General features: G+C 37.5%; 1 protein-coding gene across 6 annotated transcripts in view; it reads left to right on the forward strand.

Annotated features, from left to right (window-relative positions):
- The window catches only part of RAPGEF2 (Rap guanine nucleotide exchange factor 2), a 188,879-nt gene that overhangs the window by 115,078 nt on the left and 60,175 nt on the right, over window positions 1-13,626 (forward strand). The window contains exon 1 of one of the 6 annotated variants that reach the window (XM_074905699.1): window positions 1,774-1,842. The exons of 4 other annotated variants lie outside the window; for them this stretch is intronic. In XM_074905699.1, coding sequence (XP_074761800.1) covers window positions 1,789-1,842 — 54 coding nt within the window. In that variant the 5' untranslated portion in view covers window positions 1,774-1,788. Of the gene's footprint in view, window positions 1-1,773; window positions 1,843-2,419; window positions 2,724-13,626 lie in introns of those variants that run through there. One more of the 6 variants, XM_074905697.1, reaches the window with a different exon arrangement.

Below are 13,626 nucleotides of genomic sequence, written 5' to 3' on the forward strand. Positions count from 1 at the left end.
AGACTCAAGAGGATTTTAATTGCTTTGTCAACAAGTAATATTTTTAAATTTTGTACTAGAGAGGGTTTGTCTAAGCTTCCTAGAATGAATAACTTCTGATATTTCTGGTCAGCACTTCATCAGAAAATTGATTGTACTCAGCATTAGTCTGTTTTACAAGGCTTAAGCATAATTTAGCATTTTAAAATCATCTGTTATTGGCACTGGCACATTGCAAAGACTTTTAAAAATTCTAAACTAATTTTTGTAATTCAATCGTTTAAAGAATAACTTATCTGTTAGCATATGCCAGAAGACCAAGGGCACAAGTGTCATTAAACTCTCATAAATGTAAATATATTCCATTTTAAATGTGCTGTGTATGAAATGGTGTCCCTAGAATAACTGTGCAAAAAATAGACCAGATATTTCAGGATCTTTTCTTGCTTTACTAGAATTCATTTCCACCTATTTTTGTAGCCTCGTTTACTAGCAGTCATCAGTACCAAAAGAAATCACTGTGTTACAAACTAAACTCATTTTTGGTGGACACGTTATTTTGGTGGAAGGCAGCTGCAGACTTTATGACATAGTATTCTGTAGTATTCGTTCTTTTTCCTGTGTGTTTATGCCTGTGTAAAAACTGTGAAGTTTTTTTTTCCTATTGTTCTTGTTAAAAAAACTAAACCAAACAACTTTGAAGTTACTTTAAGCACAGATGGTGTCTGATTTTAAATAATATGTTCTAAACGTGTTAGAGAACTGTACTAAAGTTGAAGCCTAATGGAAGAGTGGCATGTTCCTGTTTGCCCTGGCTTGGTGTCCCCTGTGTCAAGTGGCGTGAATTCCTGGCATTTAAGATACATGTTGTATAGGGCTGACAATTAGTTTATAGCTTGAGTATATTCCCCGTTGTGTTCCAGCTCCTCTGCAGTGTGATGCTGCTAGTATAACATAAGTGGTACAGTGTAAATGAGAGTGACTGGGGAAATTTCTGAGTTTAAGATATAATTACAGGCAGAGAGAATTATAAAAGCCATATGTATGTCAGTCTCTTCCAGATCTTGCATGGTCTTTTGTTTTTAGTGGAATTTGTGCGTTAGTTTTGCAAGGAGAAACAGGAGCTATATTCAGAAAGACTTTAAATGATGCATTAAATGGTTCTGGACGTTACCTGCCACAGCCCCTGGATATCTGTGGCCTGCATAAGTGGCGAAGCTGCTGAAAATCCGGGAGTGCACTGTTTATAAATACTTGATAACAATGTTTACAGCTCTGCAGCAGCACTCTTTTGGGTGGGGGAAAAAGGGAGGTGATGTCAAACCCTCTGCTTTATCCTCATCTTCATGAAAAGTCATGTTCACTTTAGGATTTGATGAGGTATATGTGGGTCCTTATTCCCACCCTGACTTCGGTGATATTCTTAGGAGCCAGCAGCGAACGGATCCCTCCCCTCTGGGGTGCCTTGATCTTCAGAGGCTGATACCAGATACAGGCAAGAGCTTGCTCTTTTATCTGCATTGTCCATCTCTACCTTAATGAGTGAAATGGTTAAGTATCCGAGGGGGTGAGCCTCAAGGAATGTGTCTTCCATTTGACTTGAATATTTCGGTGGATAAAGGGAGAGGGAGGGAGAGGAGAGAGAGCGAGCAATCCACTTACATCACTCGAACTGCGTTGAGTGTGTGCCTGTGTGCAGGTTAAGAGACAGACTACAGTGTCTTTGCTTTCTGCAGGAAGCAGCAATGCCGTTTGTATCCTAAGAGGAATTTTTTATTTAGAAAAGGAAGCATTCTTTCTACCCAGGAAATGGCTTTCCTTGTGCGTTGCTATGCCAACTGCCTGCAGCCATGGTCTTCCAAAGTAAGCACAATAACGTAATTATATTGGCGTATTGCATTCAGACTCATGATTCTCTGGGTTTTTGTGTGTGTGTATCTGTGTTGTATTTTTGTTGCTGACTCTTTGGGCGGTAGATGTGCTTGTCTTGATTGCAAGGAACAGGCATCATAAAATTAAATGTCCATCAATGTCATGCTGCTAAGATTAATTGTGCAAACTTGGTTAGCTGAGTGGAACAGAGATCACTGGTCACTACTCTGTCAGCATCATTAGCAGCCAGGGGAGGAGGTCCCTGTTCGCGTGCTCTGCCCTGATTTTGGGGGAGTGTAGGGTAGTGGTGGAGAGGGGGAAGGCTGCGTGTGTGAGTGTGTGTGATTGCAAATGAAACAGGAGTATTAACAATGCTTGGCTGAATGCTGGAGACTGGTTCCTGCACCCTGACTAATATAATACTGTATTAAGCCTTTTTGAGGGAGTCTCTGTGCAGTCAGCCATTTTAGCTTTTTTCCTCCTTTTTCTTTTCTTCCCATTCCTCAGGCTTAGGGAATGGTTTTGTTCCCTTGGATGAATGCTGGATATGTAGGGTTTCATCAGGCTCTGTACGTCCTGACATGCTTAGACTTTCAGTGTTACAAAAATGGAGACTAACGCTGTCGTTTGGATTGCTGCTCTGCACTACAAGTGCGAGGGGGGTTTTGAGCTTACCAGTAGTGACACTTTCAGCTCCAGCTTGATTCTCCCCCCTCCTCCGCTTTTTAATTTAATGCTGTAGAGGGTGACTTGCCATCCATAAGAAATTGGTACATGATGTGTAAATTCAGTTCAGCTTATGTTTCTTCATTATGAAACCACTTGCAATCCCAGCTAACCATGGAGTTATGGGCCAGCAGGAGAAACACTCAGTAAGTATTGCAAATTCCATTTGTTCTATCAATAACCTGTCACAGGCAAACTGCATGGAGATTGAAACTGCTTGTCATCCTGCTCACGGGCTTTCCTGCTTGTGAATTTATCTAATAGTGGGTTTCGAGGGAAAGCTGTACCTGAGGTGGCATTAGAGTTGGTGGCTGTATTTCAGATTGTTTCTAGCTCAGAAAAGGCAACTCTGTAGGTTTTTTTGAATGTTAAAAATTTGCTGAAAAAATGCTAACATAATTTCATTGGACTAGAAGCTATGAGCATTCAGTTAAATTGTTATGTATTTGTTAAAACTTTAAAGAAATATTCAAGCTCTATAACAAGTGATATAATTGTAGGTGGTGATAAGAATAGATTTATTCTGTCTAGTGTATAGTACTAGTGTGCTGTTGCCTTGTAGCATGGCGTTTAACATCTGTGATACACTTATGCTGAAAATGCAGAAACTGTTAGTAAAACATGGAATGAACAAAAGGCGTAAGTACTGATGCTTTCTAATTGATCCCATGAGTCAGCTACACCTTTGTCATGCTTTAATCCCATAGGCTGCTTGTGTTTATTGTTTGGGAAAAATGCATTCATAAGCAGAAGAGCAAACATTATTTAACAAGGCCTCAGGTGTCAGGAATTAGAAATTTAGGTTTTACATGATAATAAATGATTCTAGAAGTATAGATTTTTATTGCTCAGTTACCATGTTTAAACCTTCGTGCTCAATTTTATATGGTTCAATATAATAAATTTTACAATTTGTTTCTTGAAAAGATATATATTTTTTCTGTGCATACTGTGTGTGTTTGTGCATGGGAATGTGTACAGTATATTCAGCATATACAAGAATCGTAAATATGGTAAGGTGATAGCAGAAACTTTGTAAAGGAGGAAAATTTTCTTCAATTCAGTTTTGGGTAGAAATAGGAAAGTAATCTAGAAACAAATCTAGTGGATTTTTCTTACGCATTTAGGAGACGTATCAGAGTTTCTTGTCGTAGACTGGTTTGTTCCTCTTTCTTCTTAATTACATTCTAAGTATAAAGGAGTTCATGTTACTAAATCATTTGGACTTCATGAAATATTTAGAGCTTAATCTAAAAAAACCCCAAACCAATCTCCTTTCCTCCTGAAACTCAAGTACTGAAGAAGCTGAAATAGAATAGGATACCTTGAATTTGCAAATAGGAATAAAATGAGACAGCTCCATATGTATTGTTTTTTCCTGCTCTTTCTACTCTCTAAAGAATGTTGATGAGTTGTTCTAGGTTAACACAGCTTAACACAGCAAGTCTAACTGATATAAAATAATTGCTTATAGATAAAGTAAAAAATTAACCTGGCATTTTAGACTCTACGTTACAAGCTCTGTCATATTTGAATTGTATTACTTTGAGTTAATTAAATCACAGAGATAAACTTCACTCTCTGGACCAAAACGTAGGAATAGTAAAAAAGAAAAGGTCAAGGTATTGCTTTACAAGAAAAGGAGTTTACCTCAAGTAATGTCCGCATATATGTAAGAGAAAGAAATCATACTTTGACATACAGCTGGCATGCAATTGCAGATTTTGCATGAAGAAAACCCATAATTTAGAGTTTATGTAGAAGTTTAGAATGAAACTGCTAGGAAATGATGTAGCTCAGCAAAAAATACCACTTTGTCAATGAAACTTTCCATGCTTGTTCTCCAGGTTAGAGGTTACTTTGCTTGGAAAATGGGACTGAAATATGTGAATTCTTGGTAGAGAGGGAAGGCAAACTTGGAGTTTCAAGGTATACAGACTTTGTCTTGCTTTGCCTAAAAGGAAAACTTAGTGAATGAATCATTTTTGGTGATGAGTTATTTTCATGTTGGTATGTTCCCAGAATCTTAAATCTTTTATTGATCTCTGACGTGATCTTATTTCAAGGAGAGAGCCTTAATTACTTCTGTGACATCCCCACCTAGAGTCTCACAGCCTGATTTGCTGGGACAATCTGGAATTGAATACAAAATTCTCCTGTGCAAGGTGTCACAAAATTATGTGAATTAATTTTAGTTAATGCTGTTAAATCTTAATTTCATGCTAGTTTAGTTAGGGAATGAAGGATATGGTTTAAATGTACAGTTCTGTGAAAATGATATGCAGACTGATCATATGGTGAAAATGGCGGAGGAAAAGTGGAAAAATTGAGTTGTGTTTCCTAGATTACTTAATATAAGAAGAAATCAGCATCAATCAAGTGTACTAGTCCTACATGCCTCATAATTCATAAACTGGAAGACTGAAGCAGTGCTACAGGCACCTATCAGAAGGTAGTGATCTATGGGTGATGTTCCTTGATACACGAATGTTGTCATCTGCTGAACAGGGAGTAAAAGTATGCGCTGGGTGAAAGATGGCAGAGACATGAAAACTGGATTGTTGGAAGAATAGTTTTGCTTAGTTCTTTTGTTTAAATTACTTAACCAGATTTCATGTATTTCAGTAGGTTCATTCTATTTGGCTGTGTCCTTGCTGGTTTTAAGAGTTCTTTCAACTAGGTTTGTAGTACTTCCATTATAATTTTCCTAATCTTAAATGTTAGGAGAATGAGTGATGGTTCAAAAATTGTTGCTTTGTGGATGTTAAAACAATGATCTCTTGAAAAGCTTCTTGCATTGCATCTTACACCTTCTTTATTTTGTGAAAAAATCGCATGAAGGTTTCCACAGTAGACTCAGACCTTCTAAAATATTATCTTTATATCTCACTTCTCCTTTTCCCTTGTGTGTGTTGTTTGTAGGAACCTTACTCAAGGTCATTAAAAAAAAAAAAGAAAATTGACAGGTATAATGGCTTTTAAAAATGTGACTCGAGATGCCTAGTTCTTTCATGACTGTGTAATGATTAACAATTCATGAATTGCAGACTACACTGGCGTGATTTATGTACAACCTGTAAGAAAGTATGTTACATTTTTACTTCGGGTGTTGAAATAAAGTCTGCTAATAAAGGATGTGTTTCACTGCCAGTCCAGTGACTGTCCTTTAGTAATCATGTAGGTACCACAGTTTTCTGATGTGCTTGACCTGTCCTGAATTACTGAAAGCAGTAAGTCATCTTTAGCTTGTTCTTACCATTTTTTAGTTCACAAAGACTTGTGGCCCTGTGCTAGGGCCCCCCTCATGCTCAGGAATAAGTGGCGTTTTAAAGAAAAGTCTGGAGTGGTGATTGTTCAAATACGGTTTAGTTTGATGTCTAATAAGGGTGCTGGTTACCATGCTTTCCTAAGAAATGTAGAACTATACAGAATAAGCATAGTGCTGGTTACCATGCTTTCCTGAGAAATGTAGAACTATACAGAATAAGCATAATTCTCTGCTGCTGGAGGAGATCATCATTATTGTTCTATAACTCAAAAAATAAACGTAACCTGGGATAGTTATTTGTCATTTGAGTGACCATCATACAGCACTAATAAGACGTGGGAAAGAGAAGTGTGATGTTGTGATCAGGTGGCTATGCTTGGTAAACTGAACAATCTGAAGTGGCATCATATCTAGATTTTTTTTTAATGTATATATCTCTGGGAAAAAAATGGTTGCATGAAAACGAACTCTGACAAGGTACTAAACTGTTAGCTACAGTAGCTGCTAATGGTTGTGATTTCGTTCATCTTAATGAATTACATTGCACTGGGTCTTGATACAGATTTTTTTCTGTTGTTTTTAGGCATCTTTATTTGTATCACTTATTGAAGCCAGATTTCTGGCTTGACCCCTTCTGATTATTCCTTTCCTCTTAATTTCTACATTCTGGGAAGAAAAAAAAAAATCCTCCCTGAAGACCAATAAAGAAGTTATGGATTTTTCATGTGATTATGAAGTGTTTCACTTCTTCATAGATGCATCTGTTAAGCAGTATTTAATACATGACTAGATATATTCCACAAGATACATCTCAAGATGGATAACTGGTTCAATGAGCAGCTGTTTGATATTTTGGGCTAGCTTCATTGCTCAAATGGCCAGGTTGTGTTTATGGTGTACTATTCAAGTTCTACTCAGAAGATTAAAGCTTTTTTTTTTCTTCTCTGGCTTTTTAAGGTGATTAGAACTACAGAGTTCATGCAATTCATTAAAGTGGTGTGTGTGGGGGTGTGTGTGTGCATTATCTTAATTTTTCAGGTAGATCTGTTTTAGCAGATCTTTGGCAAAAAGTAAGAACGGAATTTCGAGAACTTAAGATGCTTGTTTCCAAGTATAGCTAGGCCTAAGTAACTCTTCAAAGAATGGATTTTGTTATTTGAATAAATAATGCAGCCTAATGGTCATCTGAAAAGTTGATTTTAAGTGACTTGCTTGGCATCCTACCATAGATCAGTGGTGGAGCCTGGCTAAATTCCTGTTCTCCAGGACAACATTTAACTGCAGATTTTCTCAAAAGCTTATAAATGGTGAAATCTGGATCATTTCATAGGAATGACAGTGAATGTATTAGTGACCCGTAGAGATGGCAGTGAAAGCATACTTGGCATGTAGGAGGGGTCCTGCCATCTTTCTGTTACTGTTTCAAGGTCTGGGAATTTCACAACGTATTTAAAATAAAAAAACAAAAACCAAGAAACAAAACAACCAAAAAACAAACCCAACAAAAACAACATACCAAAAAAGCCACCATCTATGTGTGCACAAAACTGTTTTCTCTACCTTCTTAAGTAGTAGCTGGAATTTTTTCAGGTCAGCATGGATAGTTCACATAAAAGATCTCCCAGTAGGACAATTGTTTAACAAGTTTATGAAGTAGGAAATGTTCAGGTCTCTCAGTGAGAACTGAGAAACTAACATAATCAGTATTATGGGTTCTGGTTTACATTCCCAAGTGGCAAAATCTAGTGTTGGTGGTTAGAGTGCCTGCAAAGTGATATTTATGATTGTGTCATTTATAGCTAGAGTATAGATGTGAACCTGAAAAGGAAAGTCAGCCTCTTCCAAAATGCTATTTTGAGACCAACAGACTAGTACTATTCATCATTACTGAGTTGTAGGCATGCTGAAAAATCCAGCTGAAGTTGAGGGTTGCTAATAACCAGCAATTAGAAAACCAAGAAAGCCAAGCAATCAAAAAACCCAACCCCCCCAAAAATCCAAGAAAACAAAAACCCCACCAAACAAAAGGCCAAAGCTCAAAAGAAACAAAAAATCCTAAAGCCTTTACGATACTGTAGTTTTGTTCCTAATTCTAGGAGTTAATAAAGACAGGAATAATAGAAGCTCTAAAAAGCAGAAGATAATGGAATATGTTGTGCTAAGTAGTGTAGGTTAAAAATATCAGGGGATTGGCTATGTGCACTTAAGAGTACCATGGAGTCCATTGTAACTAGAAGCAAGCATAGTCAGCTGAGGAAATCCTGTGCCTCCGAACCTCAACTTGATTCTTCCATCTGCAAAATATTTGCACTCCCTTGCAGAATACTGTCTCAAGAGTTTTAAGCAGTGGTACTTATGCTTGTACTTTAACAATTTCCAAGTGATGTAAACTTAGCAGTTTATCAAATTGACCTGGAATAATTTTCCAGCAAGATGAAGTAAATTTAGATTTTTTTTTTTTCTTTTAAATTTAATTTTTAATTATCTAAGGCAGAGAATCTCAGATAGTGACATGCAAAGAAATATGTAGTTTATAAAAGGATTAGAAACTGCTGTCAGCTGTGTTGCTTGGTTTTGCTTTGTGATTGCTGCTGCTAATGGTACTACTCCAGTATGCAAAAGTGAGGCGAAGTGTCTCGTGTTCTCTACCTGCTGCTGAGATGACCTGAAGCTCATCTGCAAAATACTTCCGTACTCGATAGCTTTACAGGTTGTCTGCAAAATCGAAGAAATATGAAAAGATAACTGTACGTCTTTTAGTAATAAGAGCTAATTCTGATTTCTAATCTAGAATTGGATAAACGTTTAAAATATGTTAAGACAATCAGCTCTCTGGGAAAATGAATGATGTTGATGCCTGGAAACTCTTAAGGACAAATTTTTCTAGGCTTATTTAAAGATTATTTTTCTTCAACTATCTTTTTTTAAAATTTCTTAGTGTATTTTAGGCTTTAAATTGCTACAAATTAGTCCTTAACAGTATCCCAGATGTTTGAAAAACTGAAATAATTTTGCTAATGCTTACTAAATATACAGTGGGGTGATTTTTGTCTGACTGAAATAAATACCAGATTTTTAGGATCTCGGGATTATTTTATTAAAGTCTGATTTTGATTTGGTATCTGCAAGGAACAGATATATAACCAGACTATTAATTCTTTTCACTTACTATTATTGATACATTCTTGTTAGCATTCTCTATATTTTAACATTAATAGAAGTAACACTACAAGAAAGAAAAAAAGCCCTTGACAGTAGGGTATTTCACAAGTTCATTCAGGTAAGGGTAATACTGTTGCAGTTTCCAGTGTTCTTTACTGCCAATGGATGAGACATACTACTGAGTGTGAAGACCCTGCATGATAAGTAAAGTTAACATTAAGGATTTGAGAAAAATGAAATATTAATGTCTCAAGGTTTATGCTTAACCAAGGAACCTTGTACCTGCCACTCTTCATTTCCAATGTTGTATTTAGAAGAGTCTGGTAGCTGTAGTGCAAGAGAAGCATGGCATGACCCCTGCAGGTCTGCAGGCTTTTTAGAGTTCTAACCTCTGCATGCTTAACCTGTCAGTCTGTTACTGAAACGTAACCGGTACTCATATGGTATCCCAGCACTAGATTGTTGGTGGTTCTTCCAATTTTGTCAGCTTGCTAGTAGTCTTTTTTGGTTGTTCATTTTGGGATGGTGATGATGCAGCTGAGAACCACAGGAAGAATAAACTGTACAGAAGGAGTCTCCACTCAGTGGGTTGCTTGTGAAAGCTGAACCTATGCCCAGGAGCTAGAATTTATCAGTGTGTGTTATTCTTCCCTAAACCCATGTTTGTATGGGAATACTCGAAGGGGAGATGAAGGACAACAGATTACAATGCTTTTATGTGGGTGATATTGAAGGTAAATTAAATAGCCTTATGTTAACACAGCACCTGACCCAAATAGTGATGCTACTTAGTCCCTAATAAATCAAGACATAGGGATGAACTGTTGTTTTTGGGTTTTTTTGTTTGTTTGTTTGTTTGTTTTTCTGTGTGTGGTTTTTTTTGTTTGTTTGTTTTTGTTTTTTTTTGGTGTTTTTGTTTGTTTGTTTTGTTTTATTTTGGAAAAGACTAAGGATCACAACCAATTGCATTTGGTGAAATAACTGGAAGATAGAACAAAAGTTTGTGTAAGTGTTGTTTGTAATTTGCACTTGTGGTAGTAACATGCAAGAATGGGGGTCCAGCCTTTGGCCAAAAGGCTTCACCTGTCTTTTTGTGCTGCTCTCACTGCAAATGTGAAGATTGCCACTGTGAATCAGCTTCACAGTGTTTAGCTAACCTAGCATTCTCTACTTGGCCAAAACCTTAAGCTGGTCAGAAAGCTAAGAATAAAGGCATCTTTTTGTCATCCATGGTCTCCATTGCAAATGTTGGAGCACAAAATACCAGCATATTTAGTTCCGTTTTCATGAGAAGGGAAAGAGGATTTTTCTAAATGGGGACTAGCCTGCTGAATTTCACAGCTTGGACTGGCTAGTTTTCTAGACTTTCCCAAGTCCTGTGTAATTGGCAGTCAAGTTGATGCTCCTGTAATATGCCATTCCTACAAAAGCCTGTCTGGAGTGCCTTAAAAATGTATTGAATAATTTGGTCTGTTATGATAGAAATTTCAGTAGTTCCTGTGCTTTGTGGTCCCTGTGCTGGTTAGTGGATGGGCGTGTGAGTGCCCCTCCTTCAGTTCAAAGGAGCTTTCTGATTTTTCCTTTACATGTCTTCCGAGTTCCAGTTTGGTGACTACTGTAAATGACAACAGAAAGCTCTCAACTATTTGACAAAATGTGAGGATTTTGCCTTGAGCGTGAGGATTATGGTGACTGCACTCAAATATATGCATACCTCCATGGCATTTGCAGCTTGTAATGGAGATGATGTTCCTCCTTTAGACTTAAAATATGAAAACTGGTTTAGCACCACCAGCCTTCTCTTTCAGCCCCGGTTTCTTGACTTGAATCAAGAGCCAAGTGCTTTTCAACACAGAGGAAAAGCACGCTCATGAGTCAGCATGCAAAGAAGTGCAAAGTGTATTACATTATATCTGCATTTAGTATCTGTTAATAAGCTGACAAATGCTATGGCAATGGTAAAATGTATCTCCATGTGACACCTGTAACTTTCAACCTGTAGTTACTTCAACTGCCCCAGGGTTGGCTGGTGACCAAATGCTGATGTTCAGTAGCAGTAAGGTGTCCTCTTGTTAACTGCAGTTACCTGATCTTCAGAGGTATATGAGTGGACAAGAACCTCATTGTAAACCCAGCCAATAACCCGGTGGTCAAAATCCCTCAACCTGTGATTTCTTTCACTCAGTCTACAAACAGTGCCTCATTTTATCTGACTGTAGCCTTTCAGCTTGCTTGCTTACAAGCATAGGTGCTGTGCACTGCCTCATTTGGACACAGTGACTTGGGTAGGACTTACTAATTTAGAGCTTGACTCCAAGCTGTAACTTTGCGAGTAAAAAAATGGATGAAAGCTTTTTATTCCTCCTCTGAAGAATGATTTCATAAAAAATGTCATTGTGCTATTTTGTAGGTCTGCTTCCTTTGTGTGTTTAGTCATGTAGGCTTGCTTTATAGTTAAAAATAGGCTTTTACTGTTCTGTGCTGCTGTTATTCCTGTAGAGCCAGGAGAATGGGAGCTGGGTTGTGCTCTTAGGACACCATCCATAGCATTGTTTCCTGAATGCCTATCTGCTGCTGCGTGCCTGCCAACCTACCAAATGCTGTAGGAGTTACATGAGTGTCGGAAAGGTCTAACGTGGGATGATTTGAAAGGGCATGGTAATGCCTGAAAAAGAGAACATGGCTGAAGAACTGGACCATAAATTTAATATTGGTAGTGGGATTGACGGCTTGAAAACAGGGTGATGAAAGACATTGTACCTAAAAACTGAATGTATTTAGTTGTGATTGAAAAAAAAAATTAATTTCTAGATTTTTGGGGAGTCTCAATTGAATTGTGGGAATTATTTCATAGTTAGCTATGTCCTAGGTTTGCTGAGCCATCAGATCTCTTCTCATTTTACACCAAACTACATTTTCTGTGCTCTTGATTTGGGTTTTTTTGTACACGTAAGTAGAAAAAGGTTCTTTCAAAACTTGCATTGTACATTCTTTGTCTCTGCAGCTTCACTGATCAAGGTACAGCTTGACCTCTAAAACCTAAGGTAATACTGATAACAAGCCAGGAAGAAAGAAGCATCTTCCAAATACTTGGCAGGCAGTAGCTCTTTACTCTTCTAGATTGTTCAGGAAAGAGCTAGATGTCAGACTTCGATGTCGCTCCCTGGTGTGCTTGCCTTTTCAGTTTTGACCCACATCACCAGCAGATTTTTAGCTAGGTTTTTTTGGTCTTTGAATGAGAAGCTGACTATAGGGGGCTTTTGTTTGAAATATCCATAAATAATGTAGAAGGACCTTCTTTTCTGTCATCCTCACTCTTAAAGAACCATGAGGAAAAGAAAAATGCATGAATTTATGGATTGCAGAGCCTTTGTAAAGTGTCCTACTTAAATAATTAACTTTGCATCTGGAAATGGTGGTCCACTGGATTTAAGGCAACAGAGAAGACTTGTAGTAATTCTTTTAACAGTGAAACTGATCACAGCTGTAGGAGCAGAACAAAAAGCAAGCTAAAATGAAAGCAGTGTTATTTTCTGTTAATAACTGTAGAAGCCTGTATGCTAGGTGTACCTCTCCTTGCCTGTTGATAAACTTGTGCAAACGTTTTCTCTTGTCTGACTCCAGGAGTTTGTCCTGTTCAGTCTAGTTCGTTTCCAAAACAGGAGGTTATTTTAGTTGTGATTTTTTAGTTTTGTGAGAAGATAAGAGATTTCTTGCATTTCAGAGGAAAGTATTTCAGATATTTCCCTTTAGCAGAGTGTTTCCAAGGTCTCCAAATACAGCTGCTGCTCCTATATAAATGGATACTAAAGTGTAGTTTCACAAACAGTGGCATGCATGTCAGCAGTAGTATACAGAAAATCTACTTATCTACCTCTTTCCTGTTGAAGGAAGAGGTTGTTTAGACAGTTAAATGTCACTCCTACACCTGCCACTTCCATTAGTATTGTACATTACTGTTCTTTCTGTGATGATGGTACCCAGGGAAAACTAAATTTAGGAACTCCTGAGTTAGAGTAATATGATTTGTTTTTTTCAAGTGGAGGTTCAATGTTCCAGCTGGGGTTTTATTCAGTTAAGCATGCAGAGATAACATGTTTAATGTAGCAAATGACTAAAACATCTACCACTTTTACGAAAGAAAGTAACCTTCTTAATCTCTCGCACCATGGGGTGTTATAGCAAAGACCATTCTATCACTGTCATAAATCAGCGGTTAAGGTTTGACTTTCAAATCTTCTGGTTATTGTAAGATGACCTAATGCAGTAGATGATGTACATGCACACATCTTGGCTCTCTATAGCTTATCTTCTAGGTGGGAGAAAAGAAGTCAAACTTCACTGTAATTGTATTTGTCAAATGGCCTTCAGTTATTGGTCCTAGTATTTCTAGCTGATTTCTGTACTGCTTATTTTTCTGCAGTTTGCCAATCTCTGATGTAAAATCTCTTCCTAAATAAATACCATTGAAATATTTCATGTATAAGTTGCTACATTGATTGTGGTTTTTTAATATGCTGTTGACCCAAGGCAGGAATATAAGGGGTGATTTAAGTTCTGTGTGCACACCTGCCCAGACACAAATAAATAAATTTCTAGAAGTCACATCTGCATGTCAG

Source organism: Athene noctua, chromosome 4 (genome assembly GCF_965140245.1).
Source record: "Athene noctua chromosome 4, bAthNoc1.hap1.1, whole genome shotgun sequence".
In the NCBI taxonomy this organism is placed as follows: Eukaryota; Metazoa; Chordata; class Aves; order Strigiformes; family Strigidae; genus Athene; species Athene noctua.